Genomic DNA, 23,135 nt, shown 5'->3' on the forward strand with positions numbered 1-23,135 from the left:
GTAGCCTCGGGGTTTGGCAGTTCTGGGAAAAGTCGAGCTTACAAGGCAGATTTCAGCAAAATGGGAAGGAAGGAAAAGTATTTGATTTGTTTGCCAACAAAAAATGAAAGAAAGAAAGGCTGTTTTATGTGAAGGAATAAAGAAGCCGGAGGCCACGCCCCATGAAGGCCATTGGCTGCCATCCTTCGCGGGACCTGGGGTGCTTGGATGCACACAGTTGATGTGGGCACATGGTCGGGCCGAGGCCCCTTTGAAAAGTCCTCTGTGCCCATTTTGGCTTCCTTCAGTGACTCGGTTCTCCAGGTCTGTGTCAGATACTGAGTTGTTTTCAGCACGGCCTCGCTGGAGGCCCCCTCTGCCTCCAAGGGCCCCATCCTCAGAGGGGGCCTCTAGCTCCTTAGCAGTGGGGAGCCCCTGTGGGAAAAGCTCAGAGAGGGGAGAGCAGGGAAGCAGCGTTGGCATCAGAAAAGAGGGCCAGACCCTCCTCTACTCGTGTGGTGACTTTGAACTTCAGAATATCAACGTTTCTCCCCCGTTGCCATCCATCAGGCGGTGTTAGGGGCCAGGGCGCAGCCTGCGGGACTGACCGGAGTTACTGGACACCTGTGAGAGCAGGGAGGCGCGCAGGTGTCCCGGTGCCCATGCGGAGCCCCGGGACAACTTAGGCATCCTCATCCCCAGCTGGGCCGTGCACGGCGTTCAGGTGTCCAGATGCCACCTGAGCAGGGCGAGCGCTCAGGTGTCGCGGTGATCCCTGGACCAGGTGTCATTACGCCCACTGGGAACCGATTAGAGCCTGAGAGTCCAGCCTCTATACCCGGACCAGTAGACCTGAGTTGTCCCAGTTCCCACCTGGGCCGTGCAGAGAACTCAGGTGCCCCCTGAGCCCTGAAACGGGTTCTATGTGCAGCCTGACCTGGCCCCGTCTGGACTGGTTGCCCCCCGCCCCCCCCCCCACACACACACGCGCTGACCTGCGACGGGTGGCTAACCAGCTCCTTCCCTGGCCCCTTGGCGGCCGTGCCCCCCCCAGGTGTTCCAGAAGGACGGGCACCCCGTGTGCTTCGACACCTCCAACGAGGACGACTGCAACTGGATGATGCTGGTGCGGCCGGCAGTGGGGCCCGAGCACCAGAACCTGACGGCCTACCAGCACGGCAACGACGTGTACTTCACCACCTCGAGGGACATCCCCCCGGGCGCCGAGCTGCGCGTGTGGTACGCCGCCTTCTACGCCAAGAAGATGGACAAGCCCATGCTGAAGCAGGCCTGCTCTGGAGCCCACGGTACACGCGGCCCCGCTGCCTGGTGGCCGAGGGGGCGCTGTGCCGGCGAGCCGCTGTGGCGTGGGGGGGCCGGGGGCTGCCCTTGACCCCGCGGGCCTGGGTCTGCCGTTCTGCTTGTTCAGGGTCTGGGCTCCCCCTAAGCCGGACGCCGGCTGGGGAATCGGGGTGCTGGGGCACGACCGGCTGGTACTCAGCTCTGCCCTCTGGGCTTTCGATGCGGTAACTCCTCCCCACCCACCGTCCTGCAAGGGCACGTGGTCGGGCGATCGTCTCTGTTTTGGGACAGAGGAAACGGAGCACAGAGAGGTTGGGGAACCTGCCCTGAGTCACAGTGCAGGAGATGGAGGAGTCGGGGTTCGGACCTGGAATCTGGCTCCAGGCTGGTGCTCTCCGGCTTGTGGCAGCCTCCTCCAGATCTGGGGGGGGTGCGCAGGGGCGTGTGGGTGCGTGCATGCGTGCGTGTGTGTTTGTGCATATGTGTCCGGGAAGGACCTGGCGAAGGTCGTATGTGTGATTTGCCCAAATCCAGCTTTCCCGTGGGAAAAGCAGCCCAGAATTAGTCACCTGCCGCCCCGGGGTGTGGGGCCTCACTGTGTCAAGGGGCCCTCCTGCCAGGTCGTGAGCCGCCGCACGTGTACCTGGTGCCACCAGGGGCAGGCGCACCTGTTGTTGCCACAGTTACTTGCTCAGGGGGAGAAATAGCCTCTTTGCTCTGACCCCCGCCCCCCGCACTGCTGGATTCTGACAGGAAATGGTTTCCTTTCTCTTATGAACACGATGTGATACAAAGAGGGCCTTAATGTATTTTTAAGGCTCTGGTCCGTCCCAGGTGATCGCGGCTTTGTGACCTGCCCCCCCTGCCCCCCGTGGAGCCCTCCTGGTTTTCCCTGAGCTGGCGGTGTGAGGAGAGGCGTCCGTGAGGCTGCCCAAACCAAGCAGACCTTAAGCAGGCTCAAACAACAGAAAGGGGCTGCCTCTCAGCCCCGGAGCCTGGGGGCCCTGACCAGGTGTTGGCAGAGCTCGTTCCTTCTAGAGGCCTCTCCCGGCTTCTGGTGTGGCCAGCAACCCTTGGCATTCCTTGGCTTGTAGATGCGTCACCCTGATCCCTGTCCCTGTCCTCGTGTGGCCTTCTCTCCCCTGTGTCTCTGTGTTCTCTCTTGTAGGGACACCAGTCACTGGATTGAGGGTCCGCCCTCTTAATGACGTCTGCAAAGACTCGATACAGAGATTGCAGGCGGATGTGAATTTCGGGGGGCCACTCTTCCACACGCTAAAGGCTGGGTGGTGGGCGGGGGGGAGTGTGGAGCCACTGAGAGTGCTCTCGGGGAATGTCAGTGGGGAGCCAGATGGCCAGATGGCCTGCACTCCGGTTCTGGTGGCTGTGGAGGGCTTGCCACCTTCACAGAGATACTTGCAGAGGAAGACTGGGAGCTTTATGGAGTGTACTTTATTTTGGTAGTGAAGGCCACAGTAAGAATTTGGAGAGACCCACAGCTTTTCACCCGGCTGCTCCCAAGCCCACCTTTAGGATTTGCACATTAGGAGGCACTGACGTGTCCCACTGGGCCAGGCATCACTCTGGAGCGTGGTGCGGCCAGGCTCACGGGTGCCGTGCAAGATCTTCAGGATCTTCCCGATCTGGCTTTCTCGTGTTCCAGATTCCTTCCGGCCTGGGCAGCTGATGTGCATGCCCCGGGGCCAGCCAGACTGCAGGTCATGGTGTGGGTCATTAAAGGCTGGCCTTGTCCGCTGTGTCTTGCATGACGTCTCCCCCCTCACGAGACTCAGGTCAAAGAGCAACCTTGCTGCCCCCTTCCCAGAGTTGCAGTTCTGCTTGCTTTTACCTACGGGAGAGCTCTCTAATCTGGAGCTGCGTCTGAGAAGGGAGATTCTAACGAAATTGGTCTGGTCTGTGTCGACCCAGACAGCTGCCTCCTTATTTGCCCCCAGCCACCCTCCTGGGGGATCCTGAGCTGGCTGTCCTTCGTCCTCCGTGTGTTCCTTCTGAGAACGCGGGACACGATGGCTCATCACGTCCCCATCAGCTGGAAGGCACAGTCCCCCAAAATGAGTCTGGAATCAGGAAAGCAAATAAGCAACTTAGGCACTCTGAAATCTTAGAAATACTTTTTATGGTGTTTCACTCTGTTTTGGGAGAAATGGCAGGCAAGTGTTTCATAGAAATGTAGCGGAAGTTCTTGACTACTGTTAACTGGCTGGTTAGTTGGGTCCCTCATTTCTTATACCTGCTGAGTGATGGCTTAGCTCAGGTGGTGCTGGCAACTCCCCAGAGGACACGCGACATCCACCACCGTGCACGGTGCCTGTGGTAAAACAGTGACCCAGCAGCCACCCCAGGCTGCCGCACCCTGCCTCCACCACCCTGTTCTCCTGCCCAGCCCCTTCCCAAAGCCCTGCCGCCCAGCGGAGCTTCTAGAGCCCTGCTCCAGCCCTGCCTGCCCTGAGTGCCTGGGGCCGCGCCGAGCAGTCTTGGGTGCTCCCCTAGCTGAAACATTTTGTTGGGAGCCCACCATGCCAGCTTCTTAGACACTAGAGTAGGTGCCAAGACCTGTGAAGAGGGGCCTGGACCAGCCAGAAAGCTGGCCATCCGCGTGACTCTGATTACCCCGATCTGACAGGTCGGGAGAGGGCTTACCCTCCCCTTCCCAGCGACGAGGCCTCTGGTCTGCACGCCCTCGAGACCCCTGCAGTGGAGTGGAGGGAAGGGGGCCCTTGTGGCCATCACTATGCCTTGGGCCCAGTGGAGGAGGGGCACAGCAAGGCGAATGGGCCTTAGGGACCACCGCCACGTTCTAGAAGAATCGTGCTGGGGGCCAGTGGACAAGGAGCTGTCTGCCCATAAATCATTCAGACTCTTTCTTGGTGAGCATCAGAAGTGTGGAGACTCATTAATTTCATTCGGCCTCTTTTTCAAATTTGCTTCAAAATGCATCTCGGTTATAGAAATCAGCCAATTTGCAGATGGCAGAGCTGACTTCTCAACACAGCAAAGTCGGAGGATCAGACACGTCCTTGAAAAAAAATAACTTCTACTATATTTTTTTCCGGGTAGGAGATTTACTTTTCACATTTTTTCTTGGGCTGACATTGAAGTTGGTTTCCTTGCTTTGCCCAGATGGACCTGTTGACAGGTGAAGGAAGGAGGGGCCAGGAAGCGCATGGGTCTAAATGGGCAGGCGCGAGGGCGCACATCGGCTGCGGTCCTCAGATATTGTCATCCTATCTTCAAAAGTACTTTTCTAGTGAAAAAGATAAAATGTACACACATCTATAACATGTGGAAAACTGTTTTCAATCACCATTTTAATGACTCTTGCATTTTTGACTAGCAGTTCGCGGTATCTGTTAAAAATCAGCCCGGCTGATGTATAGTTTGCGCATAAGAAGACTTGGCAGTTTTCGGTGCGCAGCTCAGGGGGTTTCGATAGAGGTGGCCGGTTGTGTCAGCCGCGCCACAGCCGAGGTCGAGAACATCGTCACCGGCCCAGAGGGGTCTCTCGGTTCCCTCGTGTGGCTTTGCGCTCGGGCCCCTGGCGCCCAGCAAGCTGCCTTCCATCCCTGCAGCTGAGCTGTGTCCCTCCTGGTCTCCAACAGAGCCCCGCGTTGTCCCACAGGCGAGGTCTCGCTGCGCGCGTTCCCAGGCGTACTTGTAACTCGCCGTCCGCCTTCAGTATCAGCCCTCCTGTCGCTCCCTGTGCTGCATCGCTTGTCACCGGGCGGTGTTTCTGTTGCTTTGACGGGTCTCTTTTGTTGGACGTTTAAGTGATGGGCCATGGTGAACTGCCTTCTGATTGTTGGCTCGTTTTTGTTCTTTTTTTTTTTTAAGATTTTATTTATTTATTTGAGAGAGAGAAAGAATGAGAGAGAGAGCATGAGGCGGGGAGGGTCAGAGGGAGAAGGAGACTCCCTGCCGAGCAGGGAGCCCAATGCAGGACTCGATCCCGGGACTCCGGGATCACGACCTGAGCCGAAGGCAGTCGCTCAACCAACTGAGCCACCCAGGCGCCCAGGTCGTTTTTGTTCTTAAAAATTCTGATCTTTTAGCGATAATTTTTGGAAAATAGAGTTCTTCCCTTGACAGGGGGGTGGGGGGGACAGAGGTCACGACGGGTCCTTCTAGTTGGTCCTTTTGACTGACCTCAGCGCAGGTTGAAGAGAAGGGCTTCTCATGTCACGTTAGTTTGAATCCCGTTTGTGGGGGTGGGGACCGTCCCACTGGAGATGGCAGCCCCTGGGGGCCAGAAGAAATGACCTGGATTCACAGGTGTCCTTCCATCTTACCCACTCCTCATCCCTTCCTGAACCTGTCACATGCAAATGTCTCCTCCCCTCTTTCGAGCCACGTGTGTTTAAGAAGGTGAGTGAGAAGCGGGAATTCAGCTCTGGCTCCCATTCATCCGTGATCTCGTCCTGACAGTCTTTGTGCAGTGGATCCGCGGGGGGCGAGGGAGAGCAGAGGGCTGGCTGGCCTGGAACGTCCCCTAGACCGCGGGTCTCCCACGGCACCTGCTCCGGACCCCTCCTGCTCTTCCTGTGTTCGTATAACCGAGCATTTCACATCACACGTTTTCCCCTTATTATCTGAGGAGGACTCAGGAAATGGACACCAACAGTTAGGGCCATGGCCTGCATCTCTTGCTTCCTGTCTTTGCAACCTTGTTGCTGGTTTGGATACAGAAAGAGGGGTGCTTTGTCCCTGCTCCGAATGCATGTGCAGCTGCGATTCTGGGTGATTTTTGTTTAAGGACGCAGGAGTTTGCTGACCGGGCGGCCCCCCGGAGTGTTGCATGTGATGGGTCATGCGGTGGCCGAGTGGGAGTGGTGGTGAGGGCACCTGGGGCCGCCCGACAGGGCCTGGAGAGACGGGGCCGTGCCAGGGGATCACGGCCGGAGGCTCGCTGAGAATGTCCCCAGTTTTTAGGTCCATGGAGTAGGATTGTTGACAAGGGAGCTGCGGTTCCCCTCTGCACAGCCAGTGTCTCCCCCATTCCCTGAGCCCTGCCCACGCGTCTTTGGGGTGCGAGGAAGAGGGGCTGAGGGCCCTTCATAGCGGCTGCCTGCCCACTCTTCAATTCTAATGCAAATTAGACAGAATTAAAACCTCGGTTCCTCAGGGGCAGGAGCCCCAAGCGCCTGCCACCTCAAATGCGAGGCGTATTCAGAGTGATCGGCGCAGAAAGTTCTGCGGAGCCCCCCCCACACCGGGCCCAGGGCACACTGACAGCCGGTCTCTCTCGTACGAGCCAGAGAGAGACTGAGGAATTCAGTTTGATCTGAAGGGTTTCTTTCTCGAAGTCGTGCAGAGGGATGCATCTGGTCCCACTGGCCCGGCTTCGGGAGGAGTCACGTTTCTGTGACTGGCGACAGACCCCGCGTTGCGCCGATCCAGCACCACCTGACTGTGCTCAGTCTCCACACCTGTGAAATGGGGGCGTCCCTGGGGACCGCAGGAGTCCAAGCGTGCGAAGCCCGGGGAGCGGGGCCGAGAGGGGAGCCGTGCTGACCGCCTCCACAGCGCCGGCCCCCGGGCGGAGAGGTGCGCCCCCCGCGGCGCTGGGCTTGGGGGCGACGCGCTGCTCTGCATCACCCTTCCCTCTGCTCTCTCGAAGCTGCGGGCACGCCAGAAAGCAGCGCCGCGGTGGAGTCCGAGCCCAGCCCGTGGGTGTGTAAAGTGTGTTCCGCCACCTTCCTGGAGCTGCAGCTTCTGAACGGTAAGCGCCGGCGTGCACGCTGGCGGCTGCCACGGGGAAGTCCGGGTGGAACGGCTCCAGGTTGTGCTCTTCCTGCCACGCCGTCCCTGTGGACAGGTGGCCGGCAGGACGTTCCCTGGCCTTGTGTGAGCAGCGCACTCCCGGGCCGCTGTGTAGACCCCCCCGTGTCCCCCAGAGCTGCACGCGCTCATGCTCGGACACTTGGCCTGGAACAAGGCTCCCACAAAGTGCCTGGCCCCGGGGCGCTCTCTTTCCCTCAGGCTCTGTGACGTCTCGCAGCTGGGGGCCCTTAGGCTCTGTTTTCTCCAGTCTTTCCAGGTGCGTTCAGCCAGGCGGGCTCATCGTTGGCTTGTTCTGCCGTGTGGCCAAACTGCCAAGCCCTTCCTGTGACACACATCACATTCTGTTGTGTTTGCTTTTTAATTTTCTTTCCCTCCCTGGACCCAGCTCCTCGAGGGCACTCACCCAGCACGATGGCCCTAAGTATGGAACAAACAGAGAAGTAACAGCCCCTTCACGCAGAAGGCCTGTGCTGAGCCAGTGGAGATTTGCACTGGGGAGGATAGGTCCCTGGCCCTGATGTCCGCACAGGCGCCATCTGTCATTTGCGCGTGGGTCCCCACCTGTGTCGTGGGTTGTCTCCCTCCTCCTCCTTGCCACGGCGCTGTGGTCCAGCCGGTCTGGGCCTTCACTGAGGGGAGTTTGTCTGTTCTTGAACTCTGTACCCATCCCTGCCTGCCTGGTTCCTGGGGTTCTGTAGTTGTCTTTTCTTGGGAGGTCTCGAAGGGCTTTCTTCAGTTGAAAGTAAAGCAAAGATTATTTGCTTCTGTGCAGTGTTTTTCAAGATAATATCGTTTATCGTGAGTTGAGTATTTCTCAGTATTTCTCTTTAGAGGCTACATTCTTAAGTAATTGTAGTATGAATTCATCATAAACATTGGAAAACATAAGTGAGTATAAAGAAGAAAAGGAACATTGCCCGTGGTGTCTCCGTCCGGGAGAGCCACAGTACCGTGCTGGAACACCCTTCCGCACTTCTTCCTTGCACGTACATGTGCATGCATGCTTGTACTTTCTATAAAACTGTGCGCATGGTGAACCTGCCCTGGTTTCATCACCTAGTTTAGCTTTTAAAATAGTAGTCCTGTTTGGTGCGGTGAAAATGCTTTTATTTTCAAAAGCAGTGGGAATAAAGTTTATTTGACTATGAAAGGGCACACACTCAGCAAATCAAGGTAAAAACAAACAAAAATGGTGGTAGGGGGTGGGCGTACTGACAGGCCGCCTCACTGTCCTTGTGTGTTTTCTTCCCTCTTCTGCAGAGCATCTGTTGGGTCACTTGGAACAAGCCAAAAGCCTTCCCCCAGCCAGCCAGCATGAAGCAGCTCCTGAGAAGGAACCAGATGTGCCTCGGGGGGAGCCTCCTGCAGTTCCCAAGAGTGTCAGTGCCACCAAAGAGCAGAAGAAAAAGCCTCGAAGGGGGAGAAAACCCAAAGCATCAAAACCTGAGCAGCCACTAGACATCATAGAAGGCAAGGAGCCAGCAGGTGAGGTCTGGTCCTGGGGGAGGAGCCAGCAGGGGGGCTGGCCCTGGGGGAGGGGCCAGCAGGTGAGGGTGGTCCTGTGGGAGGAGACAGCAGGGGGCCTGTCCTGGGGGAGGGGCCAGTAGGTGAGGGTGGTCCTGGGGGAGGAGCCAGCAGGTGGGAGCTGGTCCTGGGGGAGGAGCCAGCAGGTGGGAGCTGGCCCTGGGGGAGGAGCCAGCAGGGGGCTGGTCCTGGGGGAGGAGTCAGCAGGTGGGGGCTGGTCCTGGGGGAGGAGCCAGCAGGTGGGGGCTGGTCCTAGGGGAGGAGCCAGCAGGGGGACTGGTCCTGGGGGAGGGGCCAGCAGGGGGGCTGGTCCTGGGGGAGGGGCCAGCAGGTGAGGGTGGTCCTGGGGGAGGAGCCAGCAGGTGGGGGCTGGTCCTGGGGGAGGAGCCAGCAGGTGGGGGCTGGTCCTGGGGGAGGAGCCAGCAGGTGAGGGTGGTCCTGGGAAAAATCAGTGTAGAGAGAATAGGTGGAGGTGGGACCTAGCCTTCCCTTTCGCCCTGACTCAGCTCTTCATAGCACAGTTCCCGTGTAACACAGCGGGCGCTGCAAAGCGTGCAGGTTGTGAATACTGACCAGGGTTCCACCTGGGTCACCACACCCTGTCAGGACGGAGAACATGGCCATCTCCCCAGACTTTCCTCCTTGGCTTTGCATGAATCAGTCTTGCCCCTCCTGGGGTTTCACGTGCATCCCTCTTGCCGTGCCCAGCGTCTTGCTCGTGGCACATGGAGCGAGATTCTCCCACGCTGGGTTTTTGGCTGCTCCTTGTCCTTGGCTGCCAAGCGGCGTTGTTCCCCATGTGAATGCCTACGGTCCGCTCACACAGCACCTGTGCACGGGCTTGTAGCTTGCTTCCAGGCCGCGGCCAGGCCCATTTTCTGTGATGGTTTCCTCAGTTGAGTTTGGAGGGACTCTGACCCGCTTTCTTGGGTGTGCAGGGCCCATGGCCCCTCGGTCCTCCTATGACCTCTGCCGGCAGCGCCTGGTACCAGCAGACTCCCGGGGGGTCTCACATATCGGGACCAGATGGGACGCTGAGGCCTGGGTCCCCTCGCTGTCTTCGTACCTGCCACTGGGCGCTTGGCTGTCTGGTAGAGCCCTTGTTTCCTTTTCTGAGAGTGAGAAGAAATGTGTATTCTTTTTTTTTTTTTTTAAAGATTTTATTTATTTATTTGACAGAGAGAGAGAGAGAGAGATAGCGAGAGCAGGAACACAAGCGGGGGAGTGGGAGAGGGAGAAGCAGGCTTCCCGCGGAGCAGGGAGCCCGATGTGGGGCTCGATCCCAGGAACCTGGGATCATGACCTGAGCCGAAGGCAGACGCTTCACGACTGAGCCACCCAGGCGCCCAGAAATGTGTATTCTTTCCCAGAGTTGAAAAAGTATTCAGAGGAGCAGCATTCATGTAATACTCTGGGATAGTCTGGGCCTTTCTGGCTTCTGCAAGCCAGCTGCAAGTTCGTGTTCTGCTCAGAATTGATAGACAAGTGATTTAAACCTCCCCTCCCCTGAGCAGCGCCCCTACTTCTCTCTACACAGGTAGAGAAGATGTGAGGGGCGCCGAAAGCTTATTAAGTGCTTATTTCCCTAATTATTAGTTGCATATGACAACATAGAGCAGATGAAGTGGTAGAAACCAGGGGCTAAAATTTTGGTGTTATTGTCCCATATTTCACTTGTCCAGGGGTTCAGGCCAGGACACCTGTTACTGCAATTATTTGCTATCTGACTCTCGTACAAAATGATTATCTGCTTTTGAACATACTCACAATGACTTGTCTGATTTTAAAAGTTAATATTTGTAAATCTCTGTCAGGACTAATTTAATAAGTGAAAAGGTCCCACTGTGTATCAGAATGTTTCGATTTTAGTTGGTAGGAAAAGGGACTGAAATAGTGTTTTAACTGCTGTGGTTTTAGAAAAGAATCACAAATTATAATTTCAGCCTGGAGTTAGGAATAACTTTTTGCTTTTCTAAACAGGTGAATGCGTGGATTCCAAAATATCGCTAGTTTTTCTTTCTTCTTTCTTCCCGTGTGTATCTTGCGATCCGTGCCTACGACTTTGTCCTGGTCCTCTCGGGCGTGTCCTCCTGGGTGGGTTGTGATCTGTCCCCTGCCCTGGCGATGGCGCTGACATGGCCCGTCCCGTCCCCTTCACACAGAGCCAGTGGCAGAGATCATTACCGAGGTCCCGCCGGACGAGCCCGTGGCCGCAGCGCCGGACGAGCGCATCATGGAGCTGGTTCTGGGGAAGCTGGCCACCAGCACTGGTGACGCCAGCTCAGTACCAAAGTGAGTCCCTGTCACGGCCCTCGGGGCGCTGGTGTGGTCGGCATGCCATCCGGGCACGAAGGCGCCTCCAGCAGGGAGGCTGGCTCACTCCGGGTGCGGGGACATGGGTGAGCTTGGGGAGCAGCGGGACCGTTCCGGAACTCAGGACCAGTCGTACATTGCCTGTGAAAATGGTTAAAAACAAATTTTTTTTTTATTTTAGTGAAACCTACATCACCTAAAATTTACCATCTTAACCACTTTTTTTTTTTTTTAAAGATTGTATTTATTTATTTGAGAGAGAGAGAATGAGAGAGAGCACATGAGAGGGGGGATGGTCAGAGGGAGAAGCAGACTCCCTGCCGAGCAGGGAGCCCGATGCGGGACTCGATCCAGGGACTCCAGGATCATGACCCGAGCCGAAGGCAGTCGCTTAACCAACTGAGCCACCCAGGCTCCCCATCTTAACCACTTTTAAGTGCCCAGTCCTGCGGCATTAAGTCCTTGCATGTTGCTGTGCGACCTTCACCCCAGTCCATCTGCAGAGCATTTTCACCTTCCCAAACTGAAACTCTGTTCTCCTTAAATGCTAACTTCTCCGACACCCCCCTCCTACCTCTGTCTCTGTGAAGATGGAGGTACCTGGTAGGCAGTCGCTGTGTCTCTAGGGTCCTCGTACGAGGGCAGCCGCACGGTGTTTGTCCTTTTGTGACCGGCTGTGTCACTCAGCTGTCAGATTGACCCCCCCACCCCGCCGTGTGAAGGCCAGACATTGTTCCATCATATGGATATACATAGACCCTATTTTATTATCCATTCCTACATCAGTGGAACCTTGGGCTGCTTCCATCTGTTGGCTATTATGAGCAATGCTGCTATTATAAAACAGTGTTGTATTTGAATTTCTGTGACTTTAACACCTTGCTCTGTGTTTTTCTTTTCTTTTTTGCGAACACGGAAAATATTTTGTATTTCAGTGTTCATTTTTGGTTACGTCTTTGCTCTGACGCTGAATAAGCTGGTGGTAATTTTGGGGGGCCTTTTTTGGAGTGCCTCTTACATTTCTCACAATGTGCCTGGTCCTGTTGTTCCTGGAACCCATGCAGATACTGACAGCGAGGACCAACGTGTCATCAAAAACAGGGTCACTTGGTTCTCTGTCTACCCTGTCTTCTTGCCCAGAGGATTTCTGCGGCTTATCATCGGAAATACCTTTCATAGGGAGAAGAAATTTCAAAATCAGGGTCAGAGAAAGTATAAAGCAGAGTAGAGGCCAGGCCACGTGAGAAAAACCACACAGCCAGGGTTATTCTCTGCACAGACTGAGTCGCGAGCTTCCTGGCGGCCAGAGTGAAGATGCAGTCAGCCGTGTGGCCACACAGAAAACACGGTGCCATTGTACATTCATGGTGTCTGTGCCGTCCAGATGCCCCGGAGGCGGGGGCGAGGCCGAGTGCCTTCCCTCCTGTCTCGCATGGTGCTAGGAAGGTTTGGAAGGAGCTCTTTCCAAGATGATTGTGACCTCGGACTTTTTCTCCAGTGCTGCGGTCTGCCCCGCCCCCGCCCCGTCTCACTGTTCTGTCTGACCTGGCAGGTTCCCGCATCATCAGAGCACCACCATCGCCCTCAAGAGGAGCCTAATTCTGTCGAGCCGGCACGGCGTCCGGAGGAAGCTTGTCAGACAGCTGGGGGAGCACAGACGGGTCTATCAGTGCGGTATCTGCAGCAAGATCTTCCAGAACAGCAGCAACCTGAGCAGGCATGTGCGCTCGCACGGTGAGTCCCTGCACGGCCATCCGCCACGGGGACGGGGCCGGGGAGCACCGTTGGCCGGGGCCCCCCTCCGGCGGTCCTGCAGGGGGAGGTTGCCCCGGGGGCGTGGGGGAGAGGTTGCTGAGGGCCTCGCAAACACACTGGCCATGGACCCGCTCCAGAGGCGGCGTGTGCAGCCCCGGTCCACGCCCGGAGTCATGGACCGGCTGCTTATTGGTTGGCTCGTAGGCGACAAGCTATTTAAATGTGAGGAATGTGCCAAGTTGTTCAGCCGCAAGGAGAGTCTGAAGCAGCATGTCTCCTACAAGCACAGCAGGAACGAGGTGGGTGGGACCCGGCTTCGGCTCCGCGGGCTGGCGTGGGGCTGGTGTGTGGGCGGAGCGGGCAGGCGGCAGGCCAGGCTGCCAGGAGGGAAGGTGCAGTCGCGAGGGAGGAGGAGGAGGGGAGGCCGTGGGTGCGGGGGCTGGCGACGGGCTGCGGAGGAGGCTGCAGGGTCCCCTGGGCTGGCGTTTGCCCTGCGGTCTCTGAATGGGGCATTCTTCCGGGGCACCTGGATGGCGAGAGTGAAAATGGCCTCGTGTTCCAAACCGCGTGGGAGAGAAGCAGACAGCGGTGTAGACCGTACGCTCTTGGAAGATGCCAGAGCTCTGGTCAGGGGAGGCGTGCTGAGGTGGAGCGCCCCTGCCCCTCCCACGCTAACGGTGCCCCCGTTGCCAGGTGGACGGCGAGTATAGGTACCGATGTGGCACTTGTGAGAAGACCTTCCGCATCGAGAGCGCCCTGGAATTCCACAACTGCAGGACAGGTGAGCAGACACCGCGCCACGCGGGTTCTCCTGCGGCCACGTGGACACCGTGGCACGCTAGGACACACCAGCTCACGTCTGTCATCTCCCTCTATTCGACTAGCTTCTGAGCAGCTGTTCCTTATCCTGAAGGAGACACGGGTGGAAACTTCCCGTGTGAAGGGGAACGTACCTTCTGCCGTCCTCTTAGTCTTCCAGGGAAGCCGTGCCCCCCCATCCGAGGCTGTCGTGAAGCGGGGGGTGAGCAGGGGTGTGGGAGTGCTCTAGGACCACGGGAGAAGCACCTGCAGGAGGGGGTGACGGTTTAGGAGGAGCGCTCCGCCTCACTGATGGAAGGGCCCCCTTCACTGTCCGCCCTGCGTAGACCAGTTTTGCTCTGTCCGCCAGATGGAACCTCGCTCACTCGTGTGCTTGCACAGGCCTGTGGCCGACGGGGCCTCCGTGGGCCCGGGCGAGCGTGTCAGGCCCCGTCCAGCTGAGGTCCCGCTCCCCCCAGCAGGGAGCAGGTGCCGTGGTGGGTGGGGGAGGGTCGGGGAATCCTAGCACGCCCAGAGAGGCCGGGCCCAGTGGCCATGGGCTTGGAGACCTACCAGGTTGGCCCTTGGTTCCGAACTCCTGTCCTGTTGAGCCGTGGTTGTGTTGGTTCTTGCCCCCCGCCTCTCAGAGGCCCCTTAACCAGCATTTGCTAAGCCTCCGCTGCCCGTCCCCACGGTGGCTAGCATCTCCTCCCCGGCATCCGCTGGCTGCCCCTGTGTGTTCGGGCCTGGCGGCTCCTGTTTGCTGCACGGCTTGTCTTCTCATGGTGCCTTGGTCCCATCGCGGGGCTGCTCCATGTGGCAGGCGAGTCTCGTTTCTCCTGAGCTCCCTGCTCCGCAGCATCCGTGGCTATGGCATGAAGTGGTGGCCTCGGAAGCTTCCAGGTGAACCGGCAGGTGTGTGGGGTGCTGCACCCCTACACTCCGGGCTCTGCACCCCAAGAGCCCCCTCAAATCTGGGGGAGATCCCCCGCCGTTTCCACTGGTGCAGGGTCTGTCTGCCGTGCTGGCTGTGTGTGGCCGGAGTCGGGACGGCGCCCCGGGTGGCCGCCTGCGGTTCTGCAGGACTGCCCGTGCCGTGCCGTGCCGTGCCCGGGCCCTCGGCTGCTGGGGGTGCTAGACTCCGCGAGTCCTCTTTTATCTCAGCTTCTCTGGACACAAGTGAAGCAGAAAGTAATAAAAGAAGTCAGAGCAGCTTCTCGTGCCCATCAGCTTATGGTCCTGTTAAACCAGGCGTGTATTTCTTTTCATCACATAGAAATAACACAGCCGCAGTGAATTAATTTCCAAGGTTAGAAGTTTCAGATGGAAAACAAACAATAAACCCGGAAACTGAGGTCTTTTGTGTAATATATCATTTGCATCTTCTTATACTTTTCCACAGCATTCACGTTAAGGGAATGTGTCTTCCGTAGAGCTTTAAACCAAGATTTCTGCGACGCAGGGAGAAGCTTTTTGAGATGCATAGACTGATGGGTTCTGCTCAAGCGTTTGCTCAGCGGGACCTGTCCCGGTAGCTCATCTAAGAGGTGCTCGTGGTGTCCTTGGCCATCCAGGCAGAGCCAGAGACGAGCACCGGCTCATGCCCAAGCCCTCGAGCAAAGCATGGTCCGTCAGCCTCCCGTGCAGCCCGGCTCCCCCAGACGCCCACCACCCCCTCTCCCGGTGTCCCTGCACCTCCCCTGGGTCCCGAGTAACAGGCGTTTGCTCTTAGTTGCTGCATTTTATGGAAACGTAAATGTAGGCTTTGAGGGCAGGAGGATTGTTGGTGGCAGGTTACCGTTGGGACCAGGCGCCTGTCTGGCTTCCTGAGCTGGTGACGGGCATGTGCGGCGTCAGGGAAGGCCACCTGTGCTGGGGCAGACTGGTCCTGGACAGCGGAGACTCGGGAGCAGCGGGAAGTGGGTTCTCTGTCTGCACCACTGGCACTCGTGACCGAGAAGGCTGGAGCCCAAGGACGGCACTGCGCCTGCCACCGCTCCTAGGCCCCAGGATGCGGGCCACCTGCCCGGGAGGGAGGCTCACCTGTGCGCGTTAGTGCAGCCTGGGATGGGTGGGAGTGGGGGGGGGGTGAGTGGGGGGGGGTGTGCGGGAGTGTGGTGGGGGAGTGTGGGGGGTGTGTGCGAGAGTGGGGGAGTGTGGGGTGTGTGTGAGAGTGTGGGGTGTGTGTGCGAGAGTGGGGGGAGTGTGGGGTGTGAGAGTGGGGTGTGTGTGCGAGAGTGGGGGGGAGTGTGGGGTGTGTGTGGGGTGTGTGCGAGAGTGGGGGAGTGTGGGGTGTGTGTGAGTGTGGGGTGTGTGCGGGAGTGTGGGGTGTGAGTGTGGGGTGGGTGTGAGTGTGGGTTGTGTGTGCAAAAGGGGGGAGTGTGGGGTGTGTGTGAGAGTGGGGGGGAGTGTGGGGTGTGAGAGTGTGGGGGGTGTGGGGGGTGTGTGTGAGAGTGGGGTGTGTGTGTGGGGTGTGTGTGGGGGACTGTGGGGTGTGAGTGTGGGGTGGGTGTGAGTGTGGGGTGTGTGTGCAAAAGGGAGGGAGTGTGGGGGGGTGTGTGAGAGTGGGAGGGGAGTGTGGGGTGTGAGAGTGTGGGGGGTGTGGGGGTGTATGTGTGAGTGGGGTGTGTGGGGGGGTGTGTGCGGGAGTGTGGGGTGTGAGTGTGGGGTGGGTGTGAGTGTGGGGTGTGTGTGCAAAGGGGAGTGTGGGGGTGTGTGTGAGAGTGTGGGGGGAGAGTGTGGGGTGTGAGTATGGGGTGTGTGTGCAAGAGTGGGGGGGAGTGTGGGGTGTGTGAGTGGGGGGTGTGTGCGAGAGTGGGGCGGAGTGGGGGGGTGTGAGTGGTGGGGGGTGTGTGCGGGAGTGTGGGTGGGTGTGAGTGTGGGGTGGGTGTGAGTGTGGGGTGTGTGTGCAAAAGGGGGGGAGTGTGGGGGTGTGTGTGAGAGTGTGGGGGGAGAGTGTGGGGTGTGAGAGTGTGGGGTGTGTGTGCGAGTGGGGGGGAGTGTGGGGGGTGTGAGTGTGGGGGGTGTGTGCGAGAGTGGGGGGAGTGTGGGGTGTGTGAGTGGGGGTGTGTGCGAGAGTGGGGGGGAGTGGGGGTGTGTGCGGGAGTGTGGGGTGGGTGTGAGTGTGGGGTGGGTGTGAGTGTGGGGTGTGGGGGGGTATTTGTCAGAGTGTGGGGTATATGGTGTGTGGGGGGTGTGAGTGTGAGAGTGTGGGGTGGGTGTGAGTGTGGGGTGTGTGTGAGTGGGGGGGAGTGTGGGGTGTGAGAGTGTGGGGTGTGTGTGTGAGAGTGTGGGGGGCAGTGTGGGGTGTGAGTGGGGGGTGTGGGGGTGTGTGCGAGAGTGGGGGGGAGTGGGGGTGTGTGAGTGTGGGGTGTGGGGGTGTGTGCGGGAGTGTGGGGTGGGTGTGAGTGTGGGGTGTGTGTGTGAGAGTGTGGGGGGGGAGTGTGGGGTGTGAGAGTGTGGGGTGTGGGGGGGTATTTGTCAGAGTGTGGGGTATGTGGTGTGTGGGGGGTGTGAGTGTGGGGGGTGTGAGTGTGGGAGTGTGGGGTGGGTGTGAGTGTGGGGTGTGTGTGAGTGGGGGGGAGTGGGGTGTGAGAGTGTGGGGTGTGTGTGTGAGAGTGTGGGGGGGAGTGTGGGGTGTGAGTGGGGGGTGTGGGGGTGTGTGCGAGAGTGGGGGGAGTGGGGGTGTGTGAGTGTGGGGGTGTGTGCGGGAGTGTGGGGTGGGTGTGAGTGTGGGGTGTGTGTGCAAGAGTGGGGGGGAGTGTGGGGTGTGTGTGCGAGAGGGGGGGGAGTGTGGGGTGTGGGGTGTGTGTGTGCGGGAGTGTGGGGTGGGTGTGAGTGTGGGGTGTGTGCGAGAGTGGGGGGCTAGTGTGGGGTGTGTGAGTGCGAGAGTGTGTGGGGTGTGGGGGGGTATTTGTCAGAGTGTGGGGTATGTGGTGTGTGGGGGGTGTGAGTGTGGGAGTGTGGGGTGGGTGTGAGTGGGGGGAGTGTGGGGTGTGAGTGTGGGGTGTGAGAGTGTGGGGTGTGTGTGAGTGTGGGGTGTGAGTGGGGGGTGTGTGTGCGGGAGTGTGGGGTGTGTGTGCAAGAGGGGGAGTGTGGGGTGTGTGAGTGTGGGGTGTGTGTGCAAGAGTGTGTGGGGTGTGAGTGTGGGGTGTGGGGGGTATTTGTCAGAGTGTGGGGTATGTGGTGTGTGGGGGGTGTGAGTGTGGGGTGGGTGTGAGTGGGGGGTGTGTGTGAGTGGGGGGGAGTGTGGGGTGTGAGAGTGTGGGGTGTGTGCGGGAGTGTGGGGTGTGTGTGCAAGGGGGGGAGTGTGGGGTGTGTGAGTGTGGGGTGTGTGTGCGAGAGTGTGTGGGGTGTGTGGGGTGTGGGGGGGTATTTGTCAGAATGTGGGGTATGTGGTGTGTGGGGGGGTGAGTGTGGGAGTGTGGGGTGGGTGTGAGTGTGGGGTGTGAGTGGGGTGGAGTGTGGGGTGTGAGAGTGTGGGGTGTGTGTGTGAGAGTGTGGGGGGGGAGTGTGGGGTGTGAGTGGGGGGTGTGGGGGTGTGTGCGAGAGTGGGGGGGAGTGGGGGTGTGTGAGTGTGGGGTGTGGGGGTGTGTGCGGGAGTGGGGGGTGTGTGTGAGTGTGGGGTGTGTGTGCAAGAGTGGGGGGGGAGTGTGGGGTGTGTGTGCGAGAGTGGGGGGGAGTGTGGGGGGTGTGTGTGCGGGAGTGTGGGGTGGGTATGAGTGTGGGGTGTGTGTGCAAGGGGGGAGTGTGGGGTGGGTGTGAGTGTGGGGTGTGTGTGCGAGAGTGTGTGGGGTGTGAGTGTGGGGTGTGGGGGGGTATTTGTCAGAGTGGGGTATGTGGTGTGTGGGGGGTGGGAGTGTGGGAGTGTGGGGTGGGTGTGAGTGTGGGGTGTGTGTGCAAGGGGGGGAGTGTGGGGTGTGAGAGTGTGGGGTGTGTGTGAGAGTGTGGGGTGTGTGTGCAAGGGGGGGAGTGTGGGGTGTGAGAGTGTGGGGTGTGTGTGAGAGTGTGGGGTGTGTGTGCAAGGGGGGGAGTGTGGGGTGTGTGAGTGTGGGGTGTGTGTGCGAGAGTGTGGGGTGTGAGTGTGGGGGGGTATTTGTCAGAGTGTGGGGTATGTGGTGTGTGGGGGGTGTGAGTGTGGGAGTGTGGGGTGGGTGTGAGTGTGGGGTGTGTGTGAGTGGGGGGAGTGTGGGATGTGAGAGTGTGGGGTGTGTGTGAGTGGGGGTGTGAGTGGGGGGTGTGTGTGCGGGAGTGTGGGGTGTGTGAGTGTGGGGTGTGTGTGCGAGAGTGTGTGGGGTGTGAGGGTGGGGTGTGGGGGGTATTTGTCAGAGTGTGGGGTGTGTGTGCAAGGGGGGGAGTGTGGGGTGTGTGAGTGTGGGGTGTGTGTGCGAGAGTGTGTGGGGTGTGAGTGTGGGGTGTGGGGGGGTATTTGTCAGAGTGTGGGGTATGTGGTGTGTGGGGGGTGTGTGTGCGGGAGTGTGGGGGTGGGTGTGAGTGTGGGGTGTGTGTGAGTGGGGGAGAGTGTGGGGTGTGTGTGAGAGTGTGGGGTGTGAGTGGGGGGTGTGTGTGCGGGAGTGTGGGGTGGGTGTGAGTGTGGGGTGTGTGTGCAAGGGGGGGAGTGTGGGGTGGGTGTGAGTGTGGGGTGTGTGTGCGAGAGTGTGTGTGGTGTGTGGGGTGTGGGGGGGTATTTGTCAGAGTGTGGGGTATGTGGTGTGTGCGGGGTGGGAGTGTGGGAGTGTGGGGTGGGTGTGAGTGTGGGGTGTGTGTGCAAGGGGGGGAGTGTGGGGTGGGCGTGAGTGTGGGGTGTGTGTGCGAGAGTGTGTGGGGTGTGAGTGTGGGGTGTGGGGGGGTATTTGTCAGAGTGTGGGGTATGTGGTGTGTGGGGGGTGTGAGTGTGGGAGTGTGGGGTGGGTGTGAGTGTGGGGTGTGTGTGAGTGGGGGGAGTGTGGGATGTGAGAGTGTGGGGTGTGTGTGAGTGGGGGTGTGAGTGGGGGGTGTGTGTGCGGGAGTGTGGGGTGTGTGAGTGTGGGGTGTGTGTGCGAGAGTGTGTGGGGTGTGAGGGTGGGGTGTGGGGGGTATTTGTCAGAGTGTGGGGTGTGTGTGCAAGGGGGGGAGTGTGGGGTGTGTGAGTGTGGGGTGTGTGTGCGAGAGTGTGTGGGGTGTGAGTGTGGGGTGTGGGGGGGTATTTGTCAGAGTGTGGGGTATGTGGTGTGTGGGGGGTGTGTGTGCGGGAGTGTGGGGGTGGGTGTGAGTGTGGGGTGTGTGTGAGTGGGGGAGAGTGTGGGGTGTGTGTGAGAGTGTGGGGTGTGAGTGGGGGGTGTGTGTGCGGGAGTGTGGGGTGGGTGTGAGTGTGGGGTGTGTGTGCAAGGGGGGGAGTGTGGGGTGGGTGTGAGTGTGGGGTGTGTGTGCGAGAGTGTGTGTGGTGTGTGGGGTGTGGGGGGGTATTTGTCAGAGTGTGGGGTATGTGGTGTGTGCGGGGTGGGAGTGTGGGAGTGTGGGGTGGGTGTGAGTGTGGGGTGTGTGTGCAAGGGGGGGAGTGTGGGGTGGGCGTGAGTGTGGGGTGTGTGTGCGAGAGTGTGTGGGGTGTGAGTGTGGGGTGTGGGGGGGTATTTGTCAGAGTGTGGGGTATGTGGTGTGTGGGGGGTGGGAGTGTGGGAGTGTGGGGTGGGTGTGAGTGTGGGGTGTGTGTGCAAGGGGGGGAGTGTGGGGTGGGTGTGAGTGTGGGGTGTGTGTGCGAGAGTGTGTGGGGTGTGAGTGTGGGGTGTGTGTGGGGGTGTGTGTGCGAGAGTGTGGGGTGTGAGTGCGGGGTACGTGTGTGTTACCGAGGGACCTGGAAGAAGACAGCTCTGCGAACGGTGCGCGAACCTGGGCATCTGCGTGTGGGCCGGGACCGGTGGCAGGTGGGGACGGAGCCCGGGGCAGCGGGGGGAGGACACAGCTTCCTCTGAGACCAGGGGTCGGGGCTGCAGTCCGGTTGGGTGCAGGGTGAGGGCCCAGACCGGTGGCAGTTGAGGCAGGGGTGAGGCAGGGGAGCGGCGCTTGCCTCCCCCGCGAGGACCAGCTGGCTCGGCCCGGCGCGCCCGTCTCCCGGGCGTGTGGGCCCCCTGCCCGCGCCGCAGCTCGGCCTCGCCGCCCCCCCGGGCCTCGCCGCCGCCCCCACGGCCAGGATGCCGATCGCGTCTTCAGTGCCGTTTACCTAAAAGCCGCTGTGTGTCTGCTTGCTCTCCGGACAGATGACAAGACGTTCCAATGTGAGATGTGTTTCAGATTCTTCTCCACCAACAGTAACCTTTCCAAGCACAAGAAGAAGCACGGGGACAAGAAGTTCGCTTGCGAGGTCTGCAACAAAATGTTCTACCGCAAGGACGTCATGCTCGACCACCAGAGGAGGCACCTGGAAGGTGAGCGCGGCCCCCTGGGTGCGAGCTCCCGGAGCGGGTCAGCGGGGCCGGGGGCCGGGGGCCGGCGCAGCCGGTGGCGCGGCCTCTCGGGATGCGGTCCGGGGACGCCCCGTCCGATGGGGTTCGACTCGGGCGCAGAGAGGTACCGGCGGGGCTGAACAGTGTCTTAGCGGGAACACCTGCAAACATCCCGAATGTTCCACGGTGGGGAAGAGTTAAGAAAACCGGACTCTTTATGGCATTGAAGGCTATCCAGCCCTTAAAAGCGTTTTCCTGAGTCTTTTACTATCTTGAGAAAATGCTTTTGATACGACAGAAAGTAGGGGAAGGAACAGCCTATGAAATTGGGTTTGGGGTATACTCTCAGCCTCCTGCAAGCAGCAGAATGTTCTGGGCAGACGCTGTGGGCGGGGCCATAAGTAATTCCTCCCTCAGTCCTCACGCTGTCTGCGGGCCCAGATGGCCCATGTCGTCCGCAGCAGGGGTGCCGGGGAGCTTCCTGTCCACGTGGGAGGAAGACGGGGGTCAGTGGGCTTAGCAGCGGGCTGGGATGAGGGTGCAGCACCATGAGGGGCTGGAGCAGGATGGAAATGGGGGCGTGGCCGTGCAGGGCCACCAGGAGTCCCCAGTGGGAAGGCACCTGGGCCTCTTGTGTGTGCTCAGCGCCCCCGCCTGGACTTTCTTAAAGGAGCAGCTCAAACAGACCCTCTTTAAACGGGCCTTTTCGTTGTGATCATCCTGATTATTCCCCTAAAAGCCACTTCTCCCTTGCTGACCAGCCCTCAGTAGGTGGCACTTACTGACCAGAGCACCTTTTTTTATAAAAGTTTGAAAAGAATCATTTGAAAAGAATTACAGATGAAGCACAAGCTTGTTGAAAAAGAAAGCAGAGTTGCATGTGAAGTGTAACTGAGGCACCCACATGTGCGTGTACACACATCATCAGCCTTTTCCAAATAAGACGAGTCCTATCCTGTATGAGTTTTGCACCCCACTTCTCTGCCCAGCTGCTGTTCATGTGGCTTCAGAAAATCCACCACTTTTTTTCTCTGTGACCCACCGGGTGGTGCACTCGGGCCTCTCCAGCTACACCTGGTGCCCGGATGGCCCTGGGCAAGCCACTGTGCCTCAGTCTCCCCCCAGGCTGGTGGATGGCCGAGCCATCCCCTGCTGGTAGAGCCCCAAGCCCCATGTACCAGCTGCCGACGGTCCTGCCAGAATCAGTATCTCCTGACAGGCAGGCACCTGGGCTGCGTTTGACAACTTGATTTCACCACGTTTTACAGCCGACACACGAGTCAGATCGTTTTCTGCAGGAACGAACGGATGTGTCTCATGGTTTTCCCCTTTACGTTGGCACACAGTCTCCATGACCGCTTCAGCTCTGGTGTGCCTTGTGCCACTGCGAGCCTTTGGAGAAGGATGTATTTTCATGTCCCGTTGGCTGGGCGTTCTTAAGTCCGGCTCTGCATCCACTCTGAGATGCGGGAATGTTCCAGAACAGGTCAGCTGTGTGGAAAGGGACTGAGAGTGAATTTATCTTTTATTGAAAGAGATTCCCTGTCTCCTGCAAACTTCTAAAAATCCGACTTGATTCCGGTTATGAACAGTTAGGTTTTAAAACCGGAAGGAGTTCATTGTCACTTGATTTTTCTCCCTGATCCTGATTGACCGATTTAATTTACAAGGACGAGTATTGGTATCTTTTTTAACAAAAAATGTCATCCCCAAGAATCCTACCTTTGCCTTGAGCCCGTGGATTGAATGAAACTCCCTTCTTCAGCGTTAGCTCAGTGCAGCTCTCCGACGCCGTAAAACCCCCAAGCCCCGCTGCCCATGTATTTTCCAGGCTTCAGAGGCACGGACTGTGTCCTGTTCCCGTGGGCACGCACGGCCGCTCTTTCCCTGGAGCCCGTAGGAGCAGAGGCGCGTGCAGCTGCGTCCCGTGCTGGGGGCGCTGCTCACGCACGCATGGTGCCGCCCAGGCAGCCAGACTGGCTGAGCGGCGGGTGCCCGGCGCACGCCTGCCCCGGTGCACTCACTCTCTCGCTTGGGGGGCGCCCATTCCAGGAGTGCGGCGGGTCAAGAGAGAAGACCTGGACACCGGCGGCGAGAACCTGGTCCGCTATAAGAAGGAGCCCTCAGGATGCCCCGTGTGTGGCAAGGTAAGGCGCCGCGCTCCTTTCTGGAATCCGACCTGGGAGCCCCACCCTGCCCTGCAGTAACGCTCAGAGCTCTCCCCACGGAGCGTCAAGGGAGGGGTCT

At 59.1% G+C, this 23,135-nt stretch overlaps 1 protein-coding gene across 1 annotated transcript in view; it reads left to right on the top strand.

Moving 5' to 3' along the window:
- The window catches only part of PRDM15 (PR/SET domain 15), a 68,220-nt gene that overhangs the window by 23,209 nt on the left and 21,876 nt on the right, over positions 1-23,135 (top strand). The window contains 9 exon segments of the mRNA XM_064578617.1: positions 1,034-1,286; positions 6,917-7,018; positions 8,341-8,565; positions 10,767-10,896; positions 12,470-12,651; positions 12,877-12,971; positions 13,366-13,453; positions 20,703-20,870; positions 22,941-23,035. Coding sequence (XP_064434687.1) covers positions 1,034-1,286; positions 6,917-7,018; positions 8,341-8,565; positions 10,767-10,896; positions 12,470-12,651; positions 12,877-12,971; positions 13,366-13,453; positions 20,703-20,870; positions 22,941-23,035 — 1,338 coding nt within the window.

Source organism: Mirounga angustirostris, unplaced genomic scaffold, assembly GCF_029215605.1.
Source record: "Mirounga angustirostris isolate CCGP_5_RB_7025 unplaced genomic scaffold, mMirAng1.0.hap1 SCAF_1, whole genome shotgun sequence".
In the NCBI taxonomy this organism is placed as follows: Eukaryota; Metazoa; Chordata; class Mammalia; order Carnivora; family Phocidae; genus Mirounga; species Mirounga angustirostris.